General features: G+C 34.9%; 3 protein-coding genes and 1 long non-coding RNA gene across 5 annotated transcripts; all 4 read left to right on the top strand.

Moving 5' to 3' along the window:
* The first annotated feature begins 2347 nt into the window (after positions 1-2347).
* Positions 2348-8022, top strand: LOC144551315 (beta-glucosidase 7-like). Its single transcript, XM_078299236.1, has 11 exons — positions 2348-2937; positions 3469-3527; positions 3611-3686; positions 3771-3842; positions 4301-4388; positions 5182-5425; positions 5723-5838; positions 5919-6139; positions 6457-6488; positions 6583-6685; positions 7437-8022. Exons 1-11 carry the CDS (start codon positions 2568-2570, stop codon positions 7706-7708), a joined length of 1653 nt encoding a protein of 550 aa, XP_078155362.1. The 5' UTR covers positions 2348-2567; the 3' UTR covers positions 7709-8022.
* Positions 8023-12755: 4733 nt separating this feature from the next.
* On the top strand, positions 12756-13694 carry LOC144551836 (uncharacterized). Its single transcript, XM_078299935.1, has one exon. The coding sequence runs from the start codon at positions 12756-12758 to the stop codon at positions 13692-13694; it is 939 nt and encodes a 312-aa protein (XP_078156061.1).
* Positions 13695-13876: 182 nt separating this feature from the next.
* Positions 13877-14510, top strand: LOC144551790 (uncharacterized). The gene is made up of 2 exons (XR_013510869.1): positions 13877-14275; positions 14359-14510. It is a non-coding gene; the product is annotated as an uncharacterized LOC144551790 (long non-coding RNA).
* Positions 14511-19422: 4912 nt separating this feature from the next.
* LOC144551313 (beta-glucosidase 7-like) lies at positions 19423-25002 on the top strand. 2 transcript variants are annotated; one of them, XM_078299234.1, is made up of 11 exons: positions 19423-19716; positions 20167-20225; positions 20403-20478; positions 20582-20653; positions 21202-21289; positions 21620-21863; positions 22667-22782; positions 23520-23737; positions 24042-24073; positions 24172-24274; positions 24562-25002. In XM_078299234.1, the coding sequence occupies exons 1-11, from the start codon at positions 19452-19454 to the stop codon at positions 24831-24833; spliced, it is 1545 nt and encodes a 514-aa protein (XP_078155360.1). In that variant the 5' UTR covers positions 19423-19451; the 3' UTR covers positions 24834-25002. The 2 variants fall into 2 exon arrangements, with proteins under 2 accessions (XP_078155360.1, XP_078155361.1); XM_078299235.1 differs by lacking the exon at positions 20167-20225 and having other exon boundaries at positions 19538-19716.
* Positions 25003-25266: the final 264 nt, after the last annotated feature.

The raw sequence follows: 25266 nt of genomic DNA, 5'->3' as shown, positions 1-25266 counted from the left end.
AAAAAAAAAGGGTTAATTTCGACTTCAATTTTTTATTTGTCCTCATACTCTTAGTTATATCTAACATATCCCTTAACTCTAATTTTTCTTTTCTATTTATCCCTTGAATTAATAACTCACAATTAAATATTATCTAGTTTGTTTTTTTTTCCAGCACACTCTTGTTCTCTTTGATTTAAAAAGCTGAGATCGAGTTGCATATATCAGTGTTGTAAAAAACGTTCGTTTAGGCTGATTAGTCGTTGGCGGTGACCAAACCGTGATGGATTTTTTCGACTAATTGACCGATTATGGCCGATTATTCTCAATTATTCCCGATTAATCGCTTGGTGGTACCCTGTCCTTCTGACGACCGCATACCGTTATTTACAACACTGGCATATATAAAATTTTTATAAAATTTTCTATTCAAAATCCAGTCCGTCCGTTTGCTCTGAAATCTGTGCAAAATAAATCCAAAAAAATCCCTTACTAATTAGGAAGAAGTTATATTTTTTTCGGGCAAATAGAAGTAAATTGAGGGTATTTAAAGTCGACATTCATTAGATTTTCGGCCCCGTAAGATTGAATTTCATTTTTATTTTTTGAGAAAGAACGAGGGTCAAAGCTCTCATTTCATTAATAGATAAACTGGTACACAAGAACAGTGTTCCCAAAAAGAAAAAAGGAAAAACAAAAGGATAAAAATACCAGTAAAAAACTAAGCCCTATAAAGTCCTAAAAAATAAGAAATCTAAGCTGCTCATGAAGTATGAGAGCTGTATGAGTTGAAAACAAAGAAAAATAGAAAATGAGAAGGTAAAGTGAAACCTGAAAATTCTTCCAGACTGTCAATGCGCATTGTTCTATTATCTCTCTGCTCTCATGTACCGCCATTGCACCCTTATCTGTGAATCGAATTTCAGTCTTATTGTTATAAACAAATGGATCAAAGATTTAGTTCTCAAATGATGATTCAGATAATCATAAATAATATGTTAAGAAAAAAAAAAGGAGGCTATGCATTACCGTTGAATGGTATGAGACCATGTTAAGATGATGTGCTTTTTTCATAAGAGCCTCCATCCAGAGATGCAAATTCTGAAGATAGTCGATCCTTCTTACATTTGACCAAATCACTGGCCTGATAGTAAATTTTGGTAAAATAGGAGATTGCAATCACTTTAGCAACATCCGATTTTTCAGATGAATTTGCTAGGTCAATGGATTAAAAAAAAAAGGAGAGATTTCTTTTAGGACTTCAATAACATTTGAGGACACCTGAACATGAAGATGTTAAGATTCCTGAGCATAATATTACTATTTTGAGTAGAAAATTTTATATATACAACTGGATCTCAACTTTTAAATCAGAAAGAAAGAACAAGAGTAAGATGGGAAAAAAATAAATTACATAATATTTAATTATTAGTTATTAATTCAAAGGGTAAATAAAAAGAAAATCAGACTTAAGAAATATATTAAATATAACAAAGAATACAAAGATGCATAGAAAATTGAAGAAGTCTTTAATAAAAGTAAGACATTAAAGGCCTGTTCGGTGGATTGATTTTCATGGTTATTATTTTGGAAATTGCTTATCTGTAGGAATATTTCCTATATCCGTTCGGCATACAAGTTTTACTTCCTATTTTACAATCTCATATGGATATTTTGCTCTTGTTCTCTTCAATTTTTATGGGAAAAATACATTTACTTGGAGCTTCGTTTTTTTTTTTTTTTTTTTTTTTTTTTTTTTTTTTTCTGATGGTGTGCCTTTTGTGAAGAATTAAAATAATTAAAATATATAATAACTTTTGTTCCAAGTTGACCATTCAAAGTTGTTTAAAATTTAAATAATAACTTTTGTTTATTAACTAAAATATACATTTAATTGTTTAATTAATTAAAAAAGGAATTATACTAAACAAGTATTGATTAATTAATTTTCATTTAAACAAACTTGTACAATCAAGCACTCAATTAAACAAACACAGTTTAATAATACAAATACTAAAATTAATTAAACAAGCACAATTTAATAATATAATAAATTATTAAACAAACATAATTAAACTAGAAACACTTAATTTTAATAGATTATGCTAATTTTAAGTAAAGTTTCTATTCTAACGTCTAACATAATCATCCCACATAAGTCTAACAATTTCAGCACTTAATATAGCTTAATTAGTATTACATTTACTATAAAAAAAATCAATATCCTAATAAATTTCTCATGCATTTGCTAAAAATCTATATTTTAAAACATTTTATGAATTAAATAACTCTAGTTTTAATAAATTAAAATTCTCATTCTCATTTTCATGAAATTCTCGTGTTACCAAACATGCCCTAACTCAAAACAATATTAACCTTCTTTTTGAGAAAACAAGCCGCATCGAGATTGGCTAGTTTAATTCAGAATTTTAGATCTCACTAGACACTATCCCATTGTCGATCAATGCATCGATTCTACAACCATTGACCAGCAAACATAATTTTATAGACCACCATCGTGTTTTCCCTTCTCCAGCTTAAAAGAGTTCTTTCACAGTAAATCAGAGAGATGTTGACATAAGCGATCCATGCAACGGGAAATGTATAGCAAGCGCAAAACCTCTCAAATTCTCAAGCCATCTGCGCCTTTCTCTCTCTCCCACGCTCAACGAAAAGAGAAGGAGAGAGAGGAAATGATGAGGCGCGCTATTCCATTACTAGTTTTCTTCATCTTCTGCCTCATTGTCACAACCGTTATCTTGTTCTCTACCAATGGTAAAACCTTGTTAAGACATTCACCTGTCCGGATCAGCCCGGCCGGGCGAAATGGGCTGAGCCGGGCAGACTTCCCAAAAGGGTTTGTGTTCGGTACGGCGTCATCAGCGTACCAGGTAGAAGGCATGGCGCTCAAAGATGGAAGAGGCCCCTCCATCTGGGACCAATTTGTTCATACTCCAGGTCAGTTTTGAATGATAATATTTTCTATCAGTTAAGTTCTTTTAATGTGATAGATTACAATTGCTGTTGATAGGGCCGAAATGTGTAATTCACATTTTATGAATAAGTGATTTCACTGAAGTATTAAACTGATGTTAAGGCCATGCTGTAATTTTCTTAGTTATGGCACTTGTTCAAGGTAATGTAACAAAGTTCCATTCCAAGTCTTTTTTTTAATTCCTTGGCAGTGGCTGCCAGTGGTGTTTATTAAACATCATATCAGTACAATCACAGATATGCAAGTTCCATTCCAAGTCAGCCCTCCCTTCTACACAAGCAAAATAATGTATTAATTTGTTATTACATCTTACCTAATTTAGGAGGGGTGCTCCCAATTTGGGACAAAACAATAGTTTCAGACTCTTAATGAAAATCAGACAAGGGTGGTGGTGGTTGAAATGTGGTTTACAGTTGAATAACCTGTTTTTACATTTCCCCTTTTCTTTTCACTAAAAGATGACCGGGTTGTTAATACTTTTATTTTTATAATAGGGAACATCGCTGACAAATCTAATGCTGATGTGACCACAGATGAGTATCATCTCTACAAGGTACTTGACCTAATTAACTCTGAGATACCGGATTGCAATCCAGAAGCTAATAATCATCTTGTTTTTTTTTGGTTTTTACACAGGAAGATATAGACTTAATGAAACAGTTGAATTTTGATGCCTACCGCTTTTCAATCTCATGGTCCAGGATATTTCCAGGTTCCTTGCAACTTTTTACATGTTCATTTTTAATTGATCTGGTTAACTCAAGTAGAACTGATAGTGAATTATTTTCTCTTTTAGATGGGGAAGGAAAAGTTAATCCACAAGGGGTAGAATATTATAACAATATGATAAACTACTTGCTTCAACAAGGTATGACAGCTTTTGTCAACAGGGTTTTGATTTCTGGGTGCATATACTGGCACTGATCCTGACTGGTATGGTGCAAAACATTTGGGGCTTCAGTTTAATTACTTTCTACTTCAATTACATTTTTTTATTTATTTTAAAGGCATTGAAGCAAAAACCAGATTAACTGCAATTATGCTGGTTCTCTGGAGGTGTAACTGTAAAAAAAATTACCATTGTACTAGTCTTCATCTGAAACCAATATTTATTAGAAAAATACTTACATTTTTTAATCGATAAATATGCTGAATATCATACGCAAACCTAAAGATAGACATTTATCAGAAAGAAGTATTTGAATTGTTTTAATGAATATTTTCTGTACCAATCATGGCACCAGAATCCAGGTAGCAGTCCTTGTTTGAAGCTAAAGATCTTAAGAAAGAAATGTATAATATTTTTTTAATCAATATTTTATTTAGGTCTTACTCCATATGCAACCCTTCATCATTATGATCTGCCACTTGCACTTGAGAAGAAATACCAGGGCTGGCTAAGTCCAAAAATCATGTAAGTTTTACACAAGATCAGACAAATTCTTTAGTACCTATTATACCTTCTTGTACCATTTGTGTGCCAACATGGATCTTATTTTAGACCTTTTATCTTTCTGTGTATTCCTTTAGGCATATTTTAGGCTTGTCTTCTTGTTATGTCTCTCTTTTCTTCCTCCTCTTTCTCTTTCTCCCTCAAATTTTCTTGCCTATTCCATTTTTTAAATGTATGATAACAATATCCCTCTTTTGAAATGTATCAACAACACCATTCCTATATTCTGAACGGATGCGCTCACTACTTCACTGTAACATATCCATCAAAAATTTCCATTCACAAGTGGAGCATGTTTTCAAAGAAAACTTGATAGAACATGGTGTTGGCTTACCTGAGCATTCAGGCATTGTATGTGAACACATGGGTACGCACATAATATGTGAATGCACTTGAGGGCTGAAAGCCTGAAACCATGTCCTCATCCGTTTTCTATGAACATATACATTCAGAAACATTTCATGCATAATAGGATGTGAATGCATGCAATTATTTGTTGTTGTGAAGATATCCATTTAGAAAATAAGCATATTGTCAAACATTTGAAAACGGGGATGTTGACACCGGGATGGTATTCTAAGCTTTTTGGTACTAAAGATCATCTTCTAAGAGTGCCATCAAATGGCAATCCCGATTTAACAAAATTGGATTTAGGATAAAGTGAAAGAAAGGAAAAGTGTATGCCCTAACTCAAAACAAACCACTTAATAAAAGGCAAATCAAGATGTGAATTTTTTTTTTTTATCTTTTGTAGAGATGCATTTGCGGATTATGCCGACTTCTGTTTCAAGACATATGGGGATAGAGTGAAGAACTGGTTCACGTTTAATGAACCTAGAATAATGGCGGCATTAGGCTATGACCTGGGGATCCATGCCCCTGCCCGTTGCACTAGTTGCACGGCAGGTGGAAATTCTGCAAAGGAGCCATACATAGTTGCACACAATATATTACTTTCTCATGCAACTGCCGTGAAGAGATACCGTGACAAATATCAGGTAAGGTAATAAGATGATTCTAGGTAAAGTACCTCTCCTGGGGCACTTCTGATATGTGGTAGTTATTTCAGATGTAATTGCAAACAGACCCCTATTTTTCCAATATTTTGTACATTGTTGAGTATGCTGAGAAAGGCTCATTTGCAAGTTAGTGTTTGAAGACCTTAGTTCTGTACTGTAACAATTTTGTATGCTTAGGGCATCATGCAGTTTCATGGCAAAGTAATTTTAGGGGATTTGACTTGCATATCAATAATGTAAGAAATCTGTTGCAAGTTTCTGTTTTACTTTTGCCAGGCTAATCAGAACGGTAAGATTGGTATTGTGCTGGATTTCAACTGGTATGAGCCCCTTACCAAATCCAATGAGGACCAGGCAGCTGCTCAGAGGGCCAGAGATTTCCATGTTGGCTGGTACATTTTCAATCCAAACATAAATTTTTTTAAATATTTTGTTAATAACTTGTGAAAAACTAATAGTATTTCAATTACAGGTTTCTAGACCCCTTAATAAATGGGCATTATCCTAAGATAATGCAGGAAATAGTTCAAGAGAGGTTACCAAAATTCACACTGGATGAAGTTGCATTTGTTAAGGGCTCCAATGATTACATAGGGATCAATCAATACACGGCCTATTATATGAAGGGGAAAAAAATACAGAAAAATGACGCACCATCTAGCTATGGAGCAGATTGGCAAATTGAATGGATCTGTGAGTGATATTTCATGTCAGTAATTTCCAGAAAGGTACTGGTATCACCAAGTTTTGTAGTTTACCAATGACTGTTCAATACTGTTGCCAGACTAGTTGAGGTATTTGGCAACTCCTGTCAAAACAAAAATCCTATCGTTTGGTATGATCTGACAAATTGTTTTCATGTTTCTTTTATATCAAATCATACCAAATTGATCAAGCTCAAACTTCAAACCCCTAGAATACCACCAAATATGTAGAGAGACCTGTATTGTTACATATTTGTAAATTGTATGTTTAATTAAATTTGAATTTTTCTCCATTGGATTTTTCAGCTAAGCGCAATGGCTTACAAATAGGGCAGAAGGTGATCTCTTACCATTATATTTATAATTATTAATTTGTTTTTGCTAGTAAGAGTATAAGCTCATAATTTATATACAATGAACAAAAAAACGCAGGCAAATTCAGATTGGCTTTATATCGTACCAAGGGGTATGTATGGTGTCATTCATTACATCAAGGAAAAGTATGGCAACCCGATTGTCATGATTACTGAAAATGGTAACAAAGAAATTTTTAGCACTTTTCTTACATATAAAAATGATAACTACAATGAAATCATGCTTCCCATCACCAACATTGGAACTGACATCTAAACAAAATCTGAATTAATTGTCAATGCAACTTGGGTCTGCTTCCGTGTTTGAAGGAGAAGGAAAGGGAAGGAAAGAGAATGAGGAGGAGGTGAACTTTCTTACTCCTCAAATTGGGAGGGAACAATTCTTGAAGAAATGAATAGAGGAATTTTCCTCATTTTTCCACCATTCATCTCTATCCAACTGCTAAAATTAAAGGGGAGCAAGATGAAAGTGCTTGTTTCTCTCCTTCCTTTCCCTTCCTCCCCATTCACCTCCTCGTGATAATGTCAAACCTTCCAAGTAAAGCAATTCGGTGTCAACTTTAGATTTGATAATATCAACCTACCAGTGAAAACAATTTAAATCAAGTGCAACTCTTGACCTCATAAATGACAACTGATGCACATTATGTGTCAACCTATTTTCTCAAACATATCCCTTTAATACCATGACAGTGTTGAGTCTTCAGATTGCCCACAAAATTCCATAGCAGAAAAGGAAAATCACTAAATCAAAAAATAAAAATCTTAATCAAGTAAATCATAAAAAATGTACTATAAACAAGTTATTATAGAATTGACATAGTTGATAGTTTCCTTGGCTGCTGTTATGTGATGAATTATGTGCCATTAATACATATCCAAATTTTGACGTGTACTATCTGTATTCTGTAGGTATGGACCAACCAGGTGATTTGGAACTTTCCAAAGCCTTGAACGACACGATAAGGATTGACTTCTTCAAAAGTTACTTATCTGAGATGAAGAAAGGGATTGACGAGGGGGCGAATGTAATTGGGTATTTTGCATGGTCCTTGTTGGATAATTTCGAGTGGAAGGTGGGTTATACATCCCGTTTCGGGCTAGTTTATGTGGATTTTAACGATCGAAAGCGGTACCCTAAGATGTCTGCTTATTGGTTCAGAGACATGCTTCAGAAGAAATAAATTTAATACGAGCAACTCTACAAGGGCAACATAATATGTTCTGTTTTTTTCTTTCACTTTTTGAAGTAATGCATAGAACGAAAGAGATCATAGGATGTACACTAAGGAGCTTTGTTGTACCATTTTAGAGTGTGAGAAGTAGCTAATCACTTGTAAGACATCACAACTTGATGTGAAAATCTTTAGTTCAGCAGCAACTAGCAAGTCCCAAAAATGCAACTCGGAAGCCTGAATCATTCAATTTTCTGGATACTTGTATGAAATTATATTTGAAAGTGCAATTATTTCCAAATTGACTAAGATGGCCAAGCAAGGTCAGCTAAAAGATCATGTTTGGTTGTGGACTTAACAGTGAATAAGGGTTCTAGATCTTAATTATTTCGTCAAATGTGGTTTAATTGAGCCGGATTAAGATAGAATAAGCTAATCTTTAGACTAGCCTAAATTGGCTTAAATTAACCCACCTTTTCAAGTGATTTAATTTTATCTAGATATAAGACCTGACTTTTTATTATTTTTATTATTTCTTATCACTTCTTGCCCATTAGCCCTTCAATTTTACAAATTTAACTCTTTAAAACCTGAACTATAAGAAATTGAATCAATCCTGATGCTTTATCTGATGCGGTACTAGAAATTCACTCAAATTCACCATCACGTAAAAGCCCAATAGTCACTCAAATTAACTAACAGCTGTTTCTACATTAAATTGAAATGTAAATTAGGTAAGTAATGTTTATTGAAAAATTTAAAGTGCCTCTGCTTAACTATCAGAACAGTACCTTTCTGGTCAGGTTCGATGCCAGTGTGTCCAGGCCATAGTCTTTTTTATTTATTGGAAACCCTTAGGTATATTCATTGAATTAAAATGTAGATTACATCAGAAAATAAACTAAAAGACAAGAGGCTACACCGCTACATCTAACAATTGACCTCTAAGCTAGAACATAAAAATAAATAGAAAAACTAACAAGGATCTCTACGTGAAAACAAACTTCTACCTTATTGGAAACCTATTCACTACTACAAAAGCTGAAAAACTAACTCATAAATTAACTTGTACCAGTAATACCCTCCTCTAAGAGACCTTGTTGCAAGCAGCTGTACCAGTATCAAACCATGTGTCCGTTGTACCAGTATTTTTCTCTGACGAACCTTATTGCAAATGACTTGTACCAGTATTGAGTCTCTGACAACCTTTACTCTTTAGAAACTAAAAAATTTTAAGCACCTAACTTATACATGGAATCTAAAAACTTGAGTAAATAAAATCCTATCAGTAGTGTTTAATTTGACTTCTCCGAGCCTCCCAGGTGCATTGTATATGTTCTACGTGCTACCAGAAGCATGTTTGATAAAATATGTGCCCTCAGAAAAGTTCGCAAATACATTTTCATAATTCAGAGAGAGCCGAAGATTTAACATGCGTGCTTTTCATTTTACATTTTTGGGTCTGTCATGATGTTTTAACTGATTTTCATTGAAATTTCCCACGGGCTTCAAAGCATAAAAAGTTGGATGGCTGACGTACCTATTGAGAGAAAAAGAAGCCAGCGAGAGGGAGAGAAGAGGTATGGTTGGCGTACGTACCTATTAAAAGAAGAGTCTGGAGAAAAAGAAGCGGAGAAACAGAGGTTAGCAACGGAAGAGAAGAAGAGGGAGGTTGGAGAAAGGGCGATGATAAGAGAAAATAGTTTGGGAGCAAAATATTGGCGCGAATGGATAGATAGCGATTCCTGCCGAGCAGTAATTGAGAAAATCTAGCGGCTAGCGTGATAGGCATCAATAAGGAAATCCAGATAGCGAGAAATGAAGGATTACCCTCATGCTATGATTTTTTTGTAGCTTTTAAAATACTCAAAAATATTGGATATTTGTGTAATTTTTTATTTTTTTTTATGGATATTAAAAATATCGGGCCCGTTTGCATCGCACTTATTTAGAAGGGGGAATTTCACGTATACCCCTCAAAAACTTCAAAATTACGTATTCCCCCCTCTAAAATTTAAAATTACATATTTCCCCTCTAAAATTCAAAAACTCACATATTTACCCATTTTATTGTCTTTTCTATTAAAACACATTCTAAATTTATAAAATACCTATTTTACCCTTTTATTAAAAAGCATAAAACACCCATTTGACTCCAATTTGAATATAAAGGTTCCTCTACCGTCTGAATTGCTTTGAGATCCGTGCGCGCTAGATTAGCATGAATCTTGAAGTGAACAAACATTGAAATTGATGCAATGTACACAGATCTTAATGCGATGCACACAGATCAAAATTTCTTTGAGATTCGTGCGGGCTAGATTAGCACGAATCTTGAAGCGAACACGCAAGAATCTTATTGCAGTACGTGCGGATCGGACGGTAGAAAAACCCTTCAGATTCAAATTTGAGTTCGATGGGGCATTTTATACTTTTAATGAAGGGTAAAATAGGTATTTTATATATTTAGAATGAGTTTTAATATAAAAGACAATGAAATTGGTAAATATGTGAGTTTTTGAACTTTAGAGGGGGAAATACGTAATTTTGAAGTTTTTGAGGGGTATACGTGAAATTCCCCCTATTTAGAATATAAAGGGATGTGTTTTGAAATTCGTATCAGATTGAAACGGATGACTCAGATCTCATTTTACTCGGTCAAGGTATTGCACTGGATCTGAATTCCAACCAAATACCATGCTAAAGCTGGAAGCGTATCCTCTGCAGAGGTTTTACCTGCGGTGCTGTGCGGTGGTTTTGATCTGGTCCATTCGTTTCGGATCGGATGGACCAGATCAGATCTTGTCCGAATTTTGAAAAAACTTAAAATTTGGTGAACCCTTAATCCAGCCCGTCCGATCCGAAACGAACGGACCATATCAAAAACACCGCAGGTAAAACCTCCGCAGAGGATAGCGTTTCTACTAAAGCTAGCATCACTGTTGCTAATAGGCCAATTACCCGTTTTCCTTTTAGAAAGAGATGCAATAATTTGTTTTGCCTTGCAATGATTCTCAAATCTCCTGCCCCCAGAGTCACTGCGGGATGCGCCCGATTACTGTTAAAGGGACTAATTACTATTACTTTTTAAAATGGGGGCCCACTCCACAGTGACTCTGGAGACAAGAATTTTCCGCCTCCAGGGACAGACGATTCGATTCGATTCCCCTGGAAATATGGTTACATCTGAGACACAGATGGAAACATCGAATGAGCCAATCCATGTAACTTTTAAGTATCGAATTACTCTGCATAAATGGACGTACTAGAATTCAGATTCAGTAGTACATGGATTGGCTCATTCGAGCTTGATGCGAATTATTCGAATCATCAAATTGGATCTGGTGTAAGTCTTAATTTGCGGTCTGTTAAAGATTATGTTTGAACTGAATCCGTATTCTGGAAGGTACTTGATTGAACCGAAACGGACGGCCCAGATTTACTCTCAGCCGGTGATTACTGCTTATTTCGGTCGCTCGAGGCACCGCTTATATACCGAAATTTTTAAATATACCATTTTATAAAAAATGTTAAACCAAAACACCATTTTCGGCTGGATTTTCCAAATTTCGCATGGCCGCTTCTGAGGGAAGCGGCCACCAGGAGCTGGGCCGCTTCTGAGCGAAGCGGCCAATATATTGGGCCGGATTGAGGCCCAGCGGGGTGGCCGCTTTGGGGGGTAGCGGCCAGGGCCGCTTCCTGGGGTAGAGGGCACCCTGAATACATAAAAAGGACAGACAGATTCATTTGACATTTGACGGAGAGAGATTCATTTGACGCACAGAGATCATATGCCACTAGTGCCGCTTCAGCTGTAAGTATTTTATTTTCTTTCTTTTTAAAAAAAAATTTAGTATTTATAATTAATTTAATTAATTTTTAAATTTAGGTTTTCTTATACTCATACCAAATGGCTGTTATGGTATCTATTTACACTGGTGGTGAGATTTTAACAGGCCCTAATGGGGTTTATTACAGTATCGGGCCTGTTTCTGTGATACCTGTAATCTCGGGTACTGATTTGTTGGTTCTGAAATCGATTATTTCTCAGAACCTCGGATTGAATCAGGATCGATATGACCTTGATATTCAGGCCAAAATTAGCATGCCCACTGGTTCAGGCCAAACTTGGTTCCAACTTTTTCCTGTTCAGAATGATGGAGTATGGCAGGTACTGTACAACCAGACAATTAGTTTTTCTGGGGGTGGATACAAGATAATTGAACTCTTTGTGGAGATTAACCGAGTCCAGCGTCCTAACCCCCTTGCAAGGTTAATCCGGGGTGCTATTCGGGCTAATGCCTCAACCTCCTCAAGTCCAGTGTCCCAACCCCCTTTCCAGATTGACATGCCTGAAAGTAGTAATGCCCCAGTTCAGGAGGGCCGACGGTCTACTAGTCGGCCCTCCCGTCGGTCCCGAATCCCTTTGCCGATTGACATGCCTGAGAGTAGTCAAGCCCCAGTTCAGAGGGACCGACCGTCTAATAGTCAGCACTCCCATCGATCCCGAGCCCAGCCTTGTGATCCGGAGGAAATTGAGGAGACGGTGGATCCGGAAATACAAGAGGCAGAGGAAAATTGGGGGGATGTTGATCCTGATTGCATGAGCGATCACAGTGACACAGCAGATACGAGGCCTGTGCTCGGGCAGACAAAAAAATTCAAGGTTGATAAAGGGTTTCGGATAATGGGTCGGGGGGTTGAGCACCCGATTGCAGCTTTCAATGACCTGTCAGGTTTTCAGGAAGCAAATGTGGGGTTATTTGGTAGACATGCAGAGTTTGAAAATGAATTGTCAGAAGGACAAACCTATGATTCAAAGGAGGAAATAAAAGCTGCAATTTACAAGTTTCACATTCTTTGTAATAAAGAGATTAAGAATACGCACAGTGACAAACAACGGATTAGGTTCAAGTGCAAGGACCCCAGATGTGGTTGGTACATTAATGCAAGGGTCACTGGTTTTGGTACACAATGGAAAGTATCCAAGTGCCCAACAAAACATGTTTGTCATGCGGATGCCACAAGAATAGATCATGCACAGTTGACCGCTGCTATGGTTGTCGATTGCATCTCGGCGCACAGTTGGGAGGGGTCATATGCACTTATAGTCCCCTTATTGGAGGCAATTAAGCGAAAAAATCCAGGTACATTGTTTGATGTTACCTCATATCCAACTGGTGAGCCTGGACCTTACAGGTACTTTAATAGGGCGGCTTGGGCATTTGGACCATGCATAGAGGCTTTCCAACACCTGAGACCTGTCATCACTGTTGATGCTTGTTTCTTAGCAGGCCGGTACAAAGGTAAAATGTTGATTGCAACCGGGTACGATGCAGAAAATCAGCTCCTTCCGTTGGCTTTTTCATTGGTAGATACAGAGAATTTTGAAGATTGTGCATGGTTCATGCAATGGTTGAGGCGCAATGTAATTCGCTCCAGGTTTGTGTGTGTCATCACTGATAGGGGTAAGGGCATAAAAAAGGTGTTTCGACAGGATGATCTGGGATGGAATGAGGAAGATGAGGATGAGTGCGTTCACCGTCTTTGTGCTACTCACATAGCAGAAAATATGAAAAAGAATCATTGCAATGAAGAAGCAATCAAGTACTTCAGGATATGTGTGGCGAAGAGAAAGATGAGGAGATATGAGCAAGGAATGCAAGCAATGGGAGATGTATGTGATCGGGCTCTGAATTGGTTGGATGGTGTGGGTAAGTATCTAGATCAAGATGATAACGAATGTCCTAAACCATGGAAGATATTCCAGGCGTTGGATGGGGGGTTCCGTTGGGGAATTATGACGACGAACGGGTCCGAGTCGCTCAATAATGTTTTTAGATCTTCTCGTAGGTTGCCGGTAGCAGCAATAATTGAGGACACGTTTTACAAATGTCAGCAATGGTTTGCTCAAAGGAGGGCAAAAGCGCAATTTGAAGCAAGCCAGGGTCAACAGTTCTCATGCCGTGTGCACGAGGTATGTTATTTTCATTAAATTATTTTATTTTTGTAATTTTTATTAATTTCAAGCAATGTATTTTTCCTAGTTGATTAACAAACGGTGCGGGAGGTCACAATCTATGACGACGCTCGGTGGATTTGGCAACTGGAACGAGTTTGAGATAACATCCACACAAGAGAAAGTTAATGCATACATGAAAGACGCTTCTGGCCGGTTTACCAAAGCGAATTATAAATACACGGTGGTAATCATGGATGAGAACACGGTTACATGCACATGCCAGAAGCCGCAATTAAACAGAATACCGTGTTCTCATGTTCTGGCAGTGTGTCGTCTCCGAGGCATTGACCCTGGAAGGTTTGTACATTACTACTACCACATACAAACACTTATCAACACATGGCTGGGTGAATGGCATGTGTATGACAATCAGTCTGATTGGCCGGAAAGTGAAGGCCCGATCCTTGTTCCAAATGACAAAAATATTACCTTGGGTCGAAGGAGAGTTAATAGGATTCCGATGTGGCTTGATTTACTTCATAATAGAAGGAGAGGACATCAGACTCGCCGGGATACACAAGAACAACAAAACAGAGCTGCTCGAGATGCACGAGGTAGTTAACTCATACATTTTTGTTATTCAATTTTCAAGTTGAGAAATAGGAGTAACAATACATTTTTGTTATTAAATTTTCAGGTTGAGAAAGAGGCAAGCAATGTATTTTTATCCGACGGTCAAGTTTAGATTTGTATTAACATGCAGACACCTATTTAGGCAAGCATTACTCGTTTATTGTATTAACATGCAGACACCTATTTAGGCGCACTATTATTGTTTGTTTTGATTTATTTGTGATTTATTTGTTGTTTTATTGTTTGTTTTACAAATCGTTACGTTCGGATTTACTATGACGAAAAATAATGAAAGATAAAAGCAAAATAATACAATAAATAACAACATAAAAGAAAGATAAGCATCCTGATATAACAAATCATAGTATATGACAACACTAGAGTAAAAAAAATACAAAAGCAAACGGTGCGCCGGCTGGAATGATACTATGAACGGTGCGTTTTTTATGTATTCAGGGTGCCCTCTACCCCAGGAAGCGGCCCTGGCCGCTACCCCCCAAAGCGGCCACCCCGCTGGGCCTCAATCCGGCCCAATATATTGGCCGCTTCGCTCAGAAGCGGCCCAGCTCCTGGTGGCCGCTTCCCTCAGAAGCGGCCATGCGAAATTTGGAAAATCCAGCCGAAAATGGTGTTTTGGTTTAACATTTTTTATAAAATGGTATATTTAAAAATATCGGGCTTATATATGTAGAATTCAGATTCTCCCCGGTATCGTAATAGGGAATCTTTTATAATTACTGGATCTGGACCGTTCTTTTTAACTTGGCACGAATCAAAGCCCAATAATATTGTCCTCTACGCTAATTCCAAGTTGAGAGTTAATCTCAAACTGTAAAGTGAAGAGAATCTTTTACACTAATGGAGAAGATAGTCCACAGATGTAACAAATCTCAACTTATTTTTTGGAGCATCAATTTTTTTTTTTTTTTTTTTAAACTCTCGTAAGTTGTAACCTCAAAATCTCCATAATTATCTCTTGGAATAAACTATGTGCGCAAATTTCACGTGTGATCCCGAAAGGCTTTAAATAGTGTCGAGCCAATCAAGAAATATGAGCTGGGATATTGTTAGAAGTTGAACCGTGTACTCACTACTCAGGTACCAGTACCACTTGATCCTCAAGTTATAAGGAAAAAAATGCATGTGTTCCTGAAAAGATTTAAACAGTGTTTGTAACTTTGTACCCTCATAAAGTACTGATAGCGCTTAAACCGATATTTTTTATTGTTGTTTTTGCTCTTTTTTTGAGGAGATTGTTATTATTACTTAGTACTTAAGTTGAGTCGTGTTGCACGCTGACAATATAATATTGTTTTGTTTACTAATACGGATATTTTTTATTGTTACTATTACTTATTACTTAAGTTGAGTCGTGTTGCACGCTGAGTCGTTGACAATATAATATTGTTTTGTTTACTAATTATGTTTTCCCTTAATATTATTATTATTATGAGTTTTGTATTCCAACCATATCTCATATCTCTATCTCCGTTTTTAAAGTTCAATTCGTTGATCCAAACCGTCCAACATGATTCTTATTAAAATTTACTTAGAGGCAAAATTTTATATTTTTTTGAAAAGTTTTCACTATTATTTTAGATAGGTACAAAATCATTGTTTTTGTATCGTCCAAAAACAATGATTTTGTACTTATCTAAAAAAATAGTAATTTTTTTTTTCAAAAAATATAAAATTTGGCCTCTAAGCACATTTTAGTACGGAGATCATATTGAGCAGTTCAGATCGACTATTTTTAAAAATAAAAATAAAGATGTGAGGTATGATTTGGACACAAAACCAATAGTGTATTTTAACCCTACTCTATTATTATTATTATTATTATTATTATTATTATTATTATTATTATTATTATTATTAATTGAGTTATGTTTTAGGCTAGCAAAATAATATTGTTTTCCGTACTAATAATCTACTTTTATTATTTTTGAGGCGTATAGTGCTTATTTATATAGAACTGGTTATAACTGATTGTATCTTATATTTAAAAAATATTTTAAAATAGCAAGATAATCGTTGAATATTTATAAGTAAATTTTAAATAATAATAAATGTGAAGCTATGAGAATAGCAAGGACTGGTTGTATCTCAAGAATTGGCAATGAGAATAGGCTATTCTTAAGAACTGATTGTATCTCAAGAATAAAATTTGGTTGCAATCAAAATAAGCTATTTTTGAGAACAAGCTATTCGGTGTTTGATTGAATTAGAATAGTTAGAATAGGAAATCAAATTTGTTTGTCTTATTAGAACAAGCTATTATAAAAAAAAAATTAGAACAAACTATTATAATAAGACAAACACTAATTTTGCTATTCTAGCTATTCAACCAAGTATATCTTATACAACAGTCATAGAGTAATTGAAATTAATTTCATTCTTTAATTTCAAGTCATACATACATACAATTGATTAATAATTGATTTTAATACTAGAGCAAATTTGATTGGTTATAACTTATAAGAGAGTGAACTTAATTACTAAAATAAAAATCGGCACAGAACAAGCTTCAAAATGAGAAATAAAACATTTCCCAATGGTTAAGGAATTTTTCTTACCTATTTCGATCCATCGAATATATTATAAAAATATATTCAGTTTTAAATATTTTTAAAATTGAATATGTATTCATAGATAATTTATGAGAATAAAAATTATACTCGTATGTATTCAGATCTATGCGTTTAACTTATGTGTTTATGTCTAATTTTAAATTTAAGAATATTTGATGCGTAATAGAATATGAGGCGTATGTGTTTAGTTGTTAAAAAATAATAAAAGGGTAATTATAATATCCTGTCTAACAATCCTCTATCTATCCCTCAATCTCTAACAAACTAATAAACTGTTTTTAGTTAACTATCTTTCCCGATCAGAAAAAATTATAAAATTACTCTTCTATCTCATTTAAATCTGAACTCTCGTCTTTATCTTTTCTACTCTCTCCGCTCCAAACTCTTCATAGCCTCCGCCCTGCCGCCCCGCTGCCTCGCCACCCTGCCGCCCCGCGACTTGAACCTGCACCAACCTCCTCCAATCTGATAGCGGCGATCTCCTCAAACCCTCGCCGGAACCCTAGCAGCGGCGATCTCCAAAAATCCTCGCCAGAACCCACTAGATCTACCTCCGGTCTAGCAGCGACGATCTCCTCAAACCCTCGTCAGAACCCACTGGATCCACCTCCGGCATAGGATTTGAGAAGGATATTTCAGATCAGAGGAAACGGTCAATGGTGTTGAACAGTGAGGTCCGTGCTTTGATTTTAAATATTCATTTATAAGTAGAAATTTTTAATTTATATTTGGTTAGTAAGTTCCGTGATTTGATTTTCAATTTTCATTTCGAAATAGAAATTTTAATTTAGATTTGGTTACTAATAACTTGACGTGAGTAATTTTGAGGTATGTTACTTCTCAGAGGCTTGAATTTTCTTTAGAACCGACACCGTACCAGTAAGGGAGCCCCTAAGCAGGTACCAAAATGAGTGACATTGTGTTGATTAGATTTACTCCTACAGTAGCAAACAAACATATTCAATAATACTAATTTTGTTTTTATTGTCATACATATTTTCGACCTGTGACGATGGATCGAATTCAACTAATTTTGTTTCTGCGGATCCTCAGAAAAATAAATTTTGAAAAAATAGAGGTGTATGAATGAATAATTGATGTCTTAGATTTGAATATTTCAACATGTATGAATGAATACTTGATATATTATGGATGAATACTTCAATGTATTTGGATGAATACTTCAATAAGGTATGTTTCATTTTTTTAAAATATTATTTGTGTTTGTAACATTTCAATTACATGATATGTAAGATTTGATAGATTACTAAGTACTAAGAAATGACAAAAAAATAAATTTTTGAAAAAATAAAGGTGTACAAATGAATACTTCAACGTGTATGAATGAATACTTGATATTTTAGGTATGAATGCTTGATATCTTATAGATGAATACTTCAATGAAGTATGTTTTGTTTCTTTTAAATATTGTTTTTGTTTGGAACATTTCAGTTACATGGTCTGTAAAATTGATATATTATTTTTGTTTCGACAGTGGAACATGTGACAACTACTTTTTATTTCCAAAAGATAAAATTAAACTAGAATGCAATAAAACAATGTTCAATACTATTCGGATGCTCTTGTAAAATTAATTGAGGTATGCACATATACTTGTAATACTCTTGATACATGAACTATTTACACTTGCACGACGAGGATGAATACTTTCTCAATGAGGTGTGAATACTTGCATGACGAGATATGAATACTTATGCAACGGACAACTCGAAAGTATGTCATCATGTATCTCATTTGAAAGATAAAATTGTGTATAAAATATTCGTGATTTAGATTTGCAAAATTTCTCACAGATTATCAGAAATATTGGTTATGTCCAGTTTTTATATTTGCACTTGCACGATAAGGATGAATACTTTTCCGATGAGTATGAATACTTGTGCAACGGACAACTCGAAAGTATGTCATCATTGATCTCATTTGAAAGATAAAATTATGTAGAAAACATTCGTGGTTTTAGATTTGTAAAATTTCTCACCGATCGTCAGAAATATTGATTAGATTGAACGGAGAAAAAAAAACCACCTCTAAAAATGTGTCCAGTTTTTTTTTTATTTATTTATTTTTTTTTTAATACTTGATATCTTAGAATGAATACTTGATGTGTTATATATGAATACTTGATGTATTATATATGAATACTTCCACGCGCCTGTTGTAAGTTTTTTCAAATATTAGTTGGTCTTCAAATAGTAAGTGATTCCTCTAGGTAGTTAGTAGTTATTCAAGTAGTTAATGATTGAGGGATAAATGAGGATTGTCACAGGGGAATAGCTAGGTACTCCCATAATAAAATTATCTAATATTTAAACAGATGATAGATAAATAATTGAGCTTTTTATTTTAACCAAGCGTATCCGAAATCGGAGGATCCGGATCCGAACTTAAAATCCGTTATATCCGATTACCCGATCCGCCTGTTTGCCTCAAGCATGTAACATTTCGACTCCTGAGTCCTGACTCCTGAGAAGTGAGAAGCTGGTTTGAATAAGAAGCCCCAACAGTGTACTGTGTACACCACCTTGTAAGCACATAACTAGGGGAAATGAAGCGCAACCTCTCACCTCTTCTCGTCTTCATGTCCTCTCTGCTCCTGACAACTCAGCTCTGGTTTGCAACCAATGGCGAAACCGCTCAAAAACTAGAATCAACTCCGATTACTCCTCCAACGCACACTGAAAAACTCAGCCGAGCTACATTTCCAAAAGGATTTGTATTTGGTGCGGCGACTTCAGCTTATCAGGTGGAAGGAATGGCTCTGAAAGATGGAAGAGGTCCCTCTATCTGGGATGTGTTTGTTCGTACTCCAGGTAAAATATGTATTTCTTTGATAAAAAAAAAGGTAAAATGCATTTTTTGAAAAAAATAAAAAAATAAAATAAAACCAACATGTTGTCTCAAATCCTCAATGAATGATGTTATCAACGCTTTCCAATTTGGCTGCCATTGAGAGTAATTTCTTTACTATAGCTCACTGGGACTGTATTGCTCCAGTTTTCCCATAAGAAGAATATTTTAATATGAGATAAATAGTATTTATCTATTAAGTAGGTCGTAGACTGAAAGGCAGATGATTAAGGACCTACCTACCCTTAGATAGTTATATATTCATTATTTAATTTTATAAGGTGAGATGGATGGACCTATAATTCTTAGGAGATATTTGACCTCGGTATTCTGACACTGGACAATTGCCCTTGTGTGACTTTGTGAGCTGGTCTATTTGATAAGTCTAACTTCCTTCTTCATATACTGAGCAGGAGCTATAGTAGATAATAGTACTGCTGATGTGGCAACAGATGAGTATCATCATTACAAGGTATCCTCTAATGAGCTGACAACATAGAGCGTTTGAAAAGGGCTCAGATCATTTAGACATCCAAATACCTCTCGTGCTTTTGTTATTTCCAATCAGCCTTCCATCAGTAAGGTATACAGTGCTATAAGGCTAATGATTTAACGTTACTAACTTATCAATTTCCCGTATCATGTTCAGGAAGATATCGACATATTGAAGAAAATGAATTTTGATGCATACAGGTTTTCAATCTCATGGTCCAGGATATTTCCTGGTACAATTTCTTTTCTCTACCTTTTCTTTTTAAAGATCACAATTTAGTAATGTAGTCTCAACTTATATTTTGAATTGATTAACTGAAAATCTGAAATTTCTAGATGGGGAAGGAAGAGTTAACCCTGAAGGGGTAAACTACTACAACAATTTGATTGACTACATGCTTCAACAAGGTAATCATACTATCTTTTACCTACCCAACAGCCTAGAGTCCTAATTAGTGAGGTCCTAGGATGGTGATTACAACATTATGAATTCAAGTTCTAATAGAGGATCACAAGAGAACCACTGGATACGGTCACAGCATCTCCACAATAACAGCACAAGGCTTAGAACTAACAGAATATTAGATGTAACTGAATTGTGTTAGAGCTTGATTACAGTTGTTAAGACATAGTTAATTGAGGTTAGGATATAGAGTTAAGATAGAAACTGCTATATAAATAAGAGCCTTGTACATGTAATCCGATATCAGTCAATACAATGAACAATTGATCAAACTCTCTGTCTCTCTCTCTTTTTTTGAAACCTTGGCAGTGGCTGCCAAGTACTCTCTCTCTCTCTCTCTCTCTCCTCTTTACAATTCATAATAAGTTCTCGTTGATTTCAAATTATGGTGTGTGAATTTGATATTTCTCATATTTAGGATCATATAACTTTGGTCATTTTGTTTAGAAAATGTTCCTTAAACTATCTTATTTGTTTTCTTAAAATTGAATAGGGATTACACCATATGCCAATCTTTTTCATTCTGATTCCCCGCTTGCACTGGAAAAGAAGTACCAAGGCTGGTTAAACCCAAAAATTGTGTAAGTTGTAGCTCCAACTTCAATCCTTCATACTGGTACCAATTATGTTTGTTCTTGAACAATAGTAATAATACATGGCCTTAGCCCTTAGGTGTTCTGATAATTGAATTTTTGGGCTCAAAACCCTAGCAAAGTAACTATTATGTAAAAGGGAAAATGAATAAATCAAAATAAAATAAATTAGAGTTAAACTATTGAAGTCAAACAGCTATGCTTGATGTCAGAAATTTCACTGGTACACCTAGCAATTCCATATTTGTTTCGCATGCTGCTGAGATTTGAGACTGCAATTCTTGGTCACATTACCAGCATGTAATTTCAATTTTGCAGGGACCTATTTGCAAACTATGCAGAGTTCTGTTTCAAGACGTTTGGTGATAGAGTTAAGAATTGGTTCACAATTAACGAACCAAGAATAATGGCAGCATTTGGATATGACCAGAAGCTAAATCCCCCTTTCCGGTGCACCGGGTGTGCGGCTGGTGGCAACTCTTCTACTGAGCCTTATACTGTTACGCACAATATTATCCTTGCTCATGCAACAGCTGTAAAAAGATATCGTGACAATTATCAGGTAGCTATTTATTTTTGTTTTTTGACATTTAAAAAAATCCTATAAATCATCCAAAATGCAACATATCTTCTCATTTAATACTTCATAAAGCAAGTCTTTGCAGAAGGTTGGATTTTAAGATACAAAGTAATTTTGTACGGTGTCCATTTAATTAAGTATGAAGAAGCAAGAAAATAGTTAGCCATAAAACATTAATTACGTGGGGGGGGGGGGGGGGGGGTCACTTGATAATTCTTCATTTTGACAATTTTGACGCTTAAATTTTAAGTTTAGTATTATAGGTGATCTATACAATCCACATTTCATGTTTACAACAAAAAAATGATGAGATTTTGTGTATGTTTCACCGTACATAAAGTGACTTAAAAGTTCCAATGGTTCAAAATGAACAATCCTTGTATTCATCATCAAAAAATACTTAAATTACATGAAATTTGATTCTTAGGTTATCTATATGTCCAATTACATACCTATAAATTTACTTTTCAATTTTCAACTTTATTTTAATATTTATGAAAATCCATTGTCAAGATTGTCAATTGATCCCTCCTCAATTACTTTATAGTTTATTTTCTTAATGTGTTACTCCAATAATTTGGTTGGCCAACCTATTTAAGTAAGCTAATATTGTCATTTCATTATGTATATCCTTGTTATATGTACTACTGATAACATCACAAAAACTACTGGTAGCATTTTCTTCGAATTTTCTACAAAACGGGGGTCCTTTTGTCTTTGCCAAAGAATAAAGATGGAGAGACTAGTATTATACACTTATGCAACAACTTGTTATTATTTTATAGCCTAGTCAAAAAGGAAAGATCGGTATTGTTCTTGACTTCGCCTGGTACGAGCCACTTACAAACTCAAGAGAGGATAGAGCAGCAGTGCAGAGAGCCAGAGACTTCCAGATAGGATGGTAATAAACTCCTTTCATTCTGAATTAACCATAAAATTGAGAACTTGTGCTTTAGGTGACCCTAGAGCTATTAAAGATATTATTCACTGTTTTATGTATTTTTTGTGGATTTGTAGTAATTTTCATTTAAGCTCTTACTGTTCCAATATTTGGTACATATCATTTCTAATAGTTGCCAAAATCCCCTGGTCTATCCAAATATTGCAAAAGAACTCTAATTCTCCATAACTGCAAAAAGCTCATTTGAAAAAAAATTCAAAAGTAGTTTCCATCATTAGTTAGTCTCAACCAATCTGGTCATTAGAAATACTTACGATGATAATACGACCCCCCCCCACACCCCCTTCTTTTGTAAATAGCATATGCAAATTGGATTAAGTTACCATTAATTTGGACCTTACAAATGGCCCAGTGTGAATGTAAAGGTGTTAGGATAACTTCCAAGAGGTTTTGTTGGGAGTATGGATTATTTGGCAATATATGGATGATCTAGTCAGTTTTTGCTAGTTTTAATTTTTCTTTGATGGATGTCTCAACTAACCTTTCCAATCAAGGTTATACCTTTATGTAACACTGCTCAGTATAGCTAGCACTATGGACCAACTGGAAGTGCATAAATTGGCTATAAATAGAACTCCTGGTACATTTATTACAAAATAATTTTTGTCATGTTCCATGAGTACCAAACTTCTACAATTCAAGAAGCCATGCATGAAATAATCAGCTTCTCATTGCAGGTATCTAGACCCTTTGATTAATGGGCAATACCCAGTAATAATGCAAAAGATAGTGAAAAATAGGCTACCAAAATTCAGCCCAGACCAAATTGCATTGGTAAAAGGTTCTGCTGACTACATTGGAATCAATCAGTACACAGCCACCTACGTAAAAAACTCCCTTGTGAAGCACCCGGCACCAATAAGCTACTCAAATGATGGGCATATTCAATCTGTTAGTAAGTTGTATTTGCACTGCCATTTTCTTGAATTCTTGAAGATTTATGGGTTTAATAGATGACAAATAAACTGCCAACAAATTCTATTTCTTTTAAGCTGGTTTGAATTTACTTTTTCTATGGTTATGATGGCGCTTAATTGTTAATTATTGGCAAATACAAGGAAAACCTACTATACAAGATAACAAATATAATTAAACTTGCAGTATGCTCATCTATGTTCTCATTCGTGGTATAAAAATTGGAATTTAACCTATCAAAAATTACTATTCAGTTATTTACTCTTGTTCGTTTCATTATGCAGATGAGCGAAATGGTGTGCGTATAGGATCTCCGGTAATTTTTCAATTCTTATTTACTCTCTCTCTCTCTCTCCCTCCCTCTTTTTTAATTGGCTGTGTACAAACATGTAATGGAACATTATAACTTTGTAGGCAAACTCAAATTGGCTTTTAATGGTGCCTACTGGGATCTACCATTGTGTGAAGTACATAAAGGAAAAATATGGAAACCCGGTTGTCATGATAACTGAAAATGGTAAGAAAGGAGTATTTAGCTATTTTTTCACCAAAAAATAATTTATTATGTGTAACAAGTATACTCCATAGAATGGGAAACATCTTAAGCTGCCACCTATTTTCATCAACATATCTTACTTTGCTCGAATATGTCTACTCATATGCGACTAGCAGGACACGATGATTAGTTTTCCATTTATCGACACAGAGATAATTTTAATGTTTTTGTAGAGGCATCTTAGAGGGTATCTGTCTTTTGAACTTTAGATAAGAACTCTGAAATATTTATAAGCATCCTATGTGTAGGTATGGATCAACCAGGCAATGTAACACTTCCAGGAGCCTTGAATGACACGAAAAGGGTCGATTTCTACAGAAGTTACATATCAGAGGTGAAGAAAGGAATTGATGAGGGTGCAAATGTAATTGGATATTTTGCATGGTCTCTGTTGGATAACTTTGAGTGGAGGGCTGGTTACACATCCCGTTTTGGTCTGGTGTATGTCGATTTTCAAGACCTAAAGCGATACCCCAAGCTCTCAGCCTACTGGTTCAGAGACATGCTTAAGATGAAATAGAATACGCATTTATCTTGTATGATCAGTCTGGACTGTTGGGTGTTTGTACTGAACTAGCTGGTGGTGCAAAAGAGAGACTTTTTCATATTTTATTTTTATTTTTGGGAACTCAAAAGTAGTTTTTAGAAAGTCCGATGTTTGCTTCAATAATTTATTTTTCAATCCTAAAGCTTTAAATAGTTAATCCAAATTATTTAACATGATCTTCATATTAAAATATATTTAATAAAATATATTTAATATATTTGAAGATCAAATTTATATTTTTTAGAATCTTTTATGGTCAACAATTTTATGAAATAAATTTTCTACCTATCTACAAAATAGTAAAAGATTTAAAAAAAAAAAAAAATATATATATATATATATATATATAGATATATATATATATATATATATATATATAGATATATATATATATATATATATATAT

The sequence above is a fragment of the Carex rostrata genome, chromosome 3 (genome assembly GCF_964058835.1).
Source record: "Carex rostrata chromosome 3, lpCarRost1.2, whole genome shotgun sequence".
NCBI classification, from domain to species: Eukaryota; Viridiplantae; Streptophyta; class Magnoliopsida; order Poales; family Cyperaceae; genus Carex; species Carex rostrata.
The sequence above is the reverse complement of the archived record's forward strand: the minus strand, read 5'-3'. Positions and strand labels throughout refer to the sequence as shown.

What these genes read in the sequence shown, in the direction of transcription:
- LOC144551836 (XM_078299935.1), top strand. Translation starts at nt 12,756, where the DNA reads ATGGTTGTCGATTGCATCTCGGCGCACAGTTGGGAGGGGTCATATGCA.
- LOC144551313 (XM_078299234.1), top strand. Translation starts at nt 19,452, where the DNA reads ATGAAGCGCAACCTCTCACCTCTTCTCGTCTTCATGTCCTCTCTGCTC. An exon ending in TGTGTTTGTTCGTACTCCAG is followed by an intron (nt 19,717 to 20,166) that starts GTAAAATATGTA and finishes TATACTGAGCAG; the next exon opens with GAGCTATAGTAGATAATAGT. An exon ending in TGGGCATATTCAATCTGTTA is followed by an intron (nt 23,738 to 24,041) that starts GTAAGTTGTATT and finishes TTCATTATGCAG; the next exon opens with ATGAGCGAAATGGTGTGCGT.
- LOC144551315 (XM_078299236.1), top strand. Translation starts at nt 2,568, where the DNA reads ATGCAACGGGAAATGTATAGCAAGCGCAAAACCTCTCAAATTCTCAAG. An exon ending in TGGCTAAGTCCAAAAATCAT is followed by an intron (nt 4,389 to 5,181) that starts GTAAGTTTTACA and finishes TATCTTTTGTAG; the next exon opens with AGATGCATTTGCGGATTATG. An exon ending in GATACCGTGACAAATATCAG is followed by an intron (nt 5,426 to 5,722) that starts GTAAGGTAATAA and finishes TACTTTTGCCAG; the next exon opens with GCTAATCAGAACGGTAAGAT.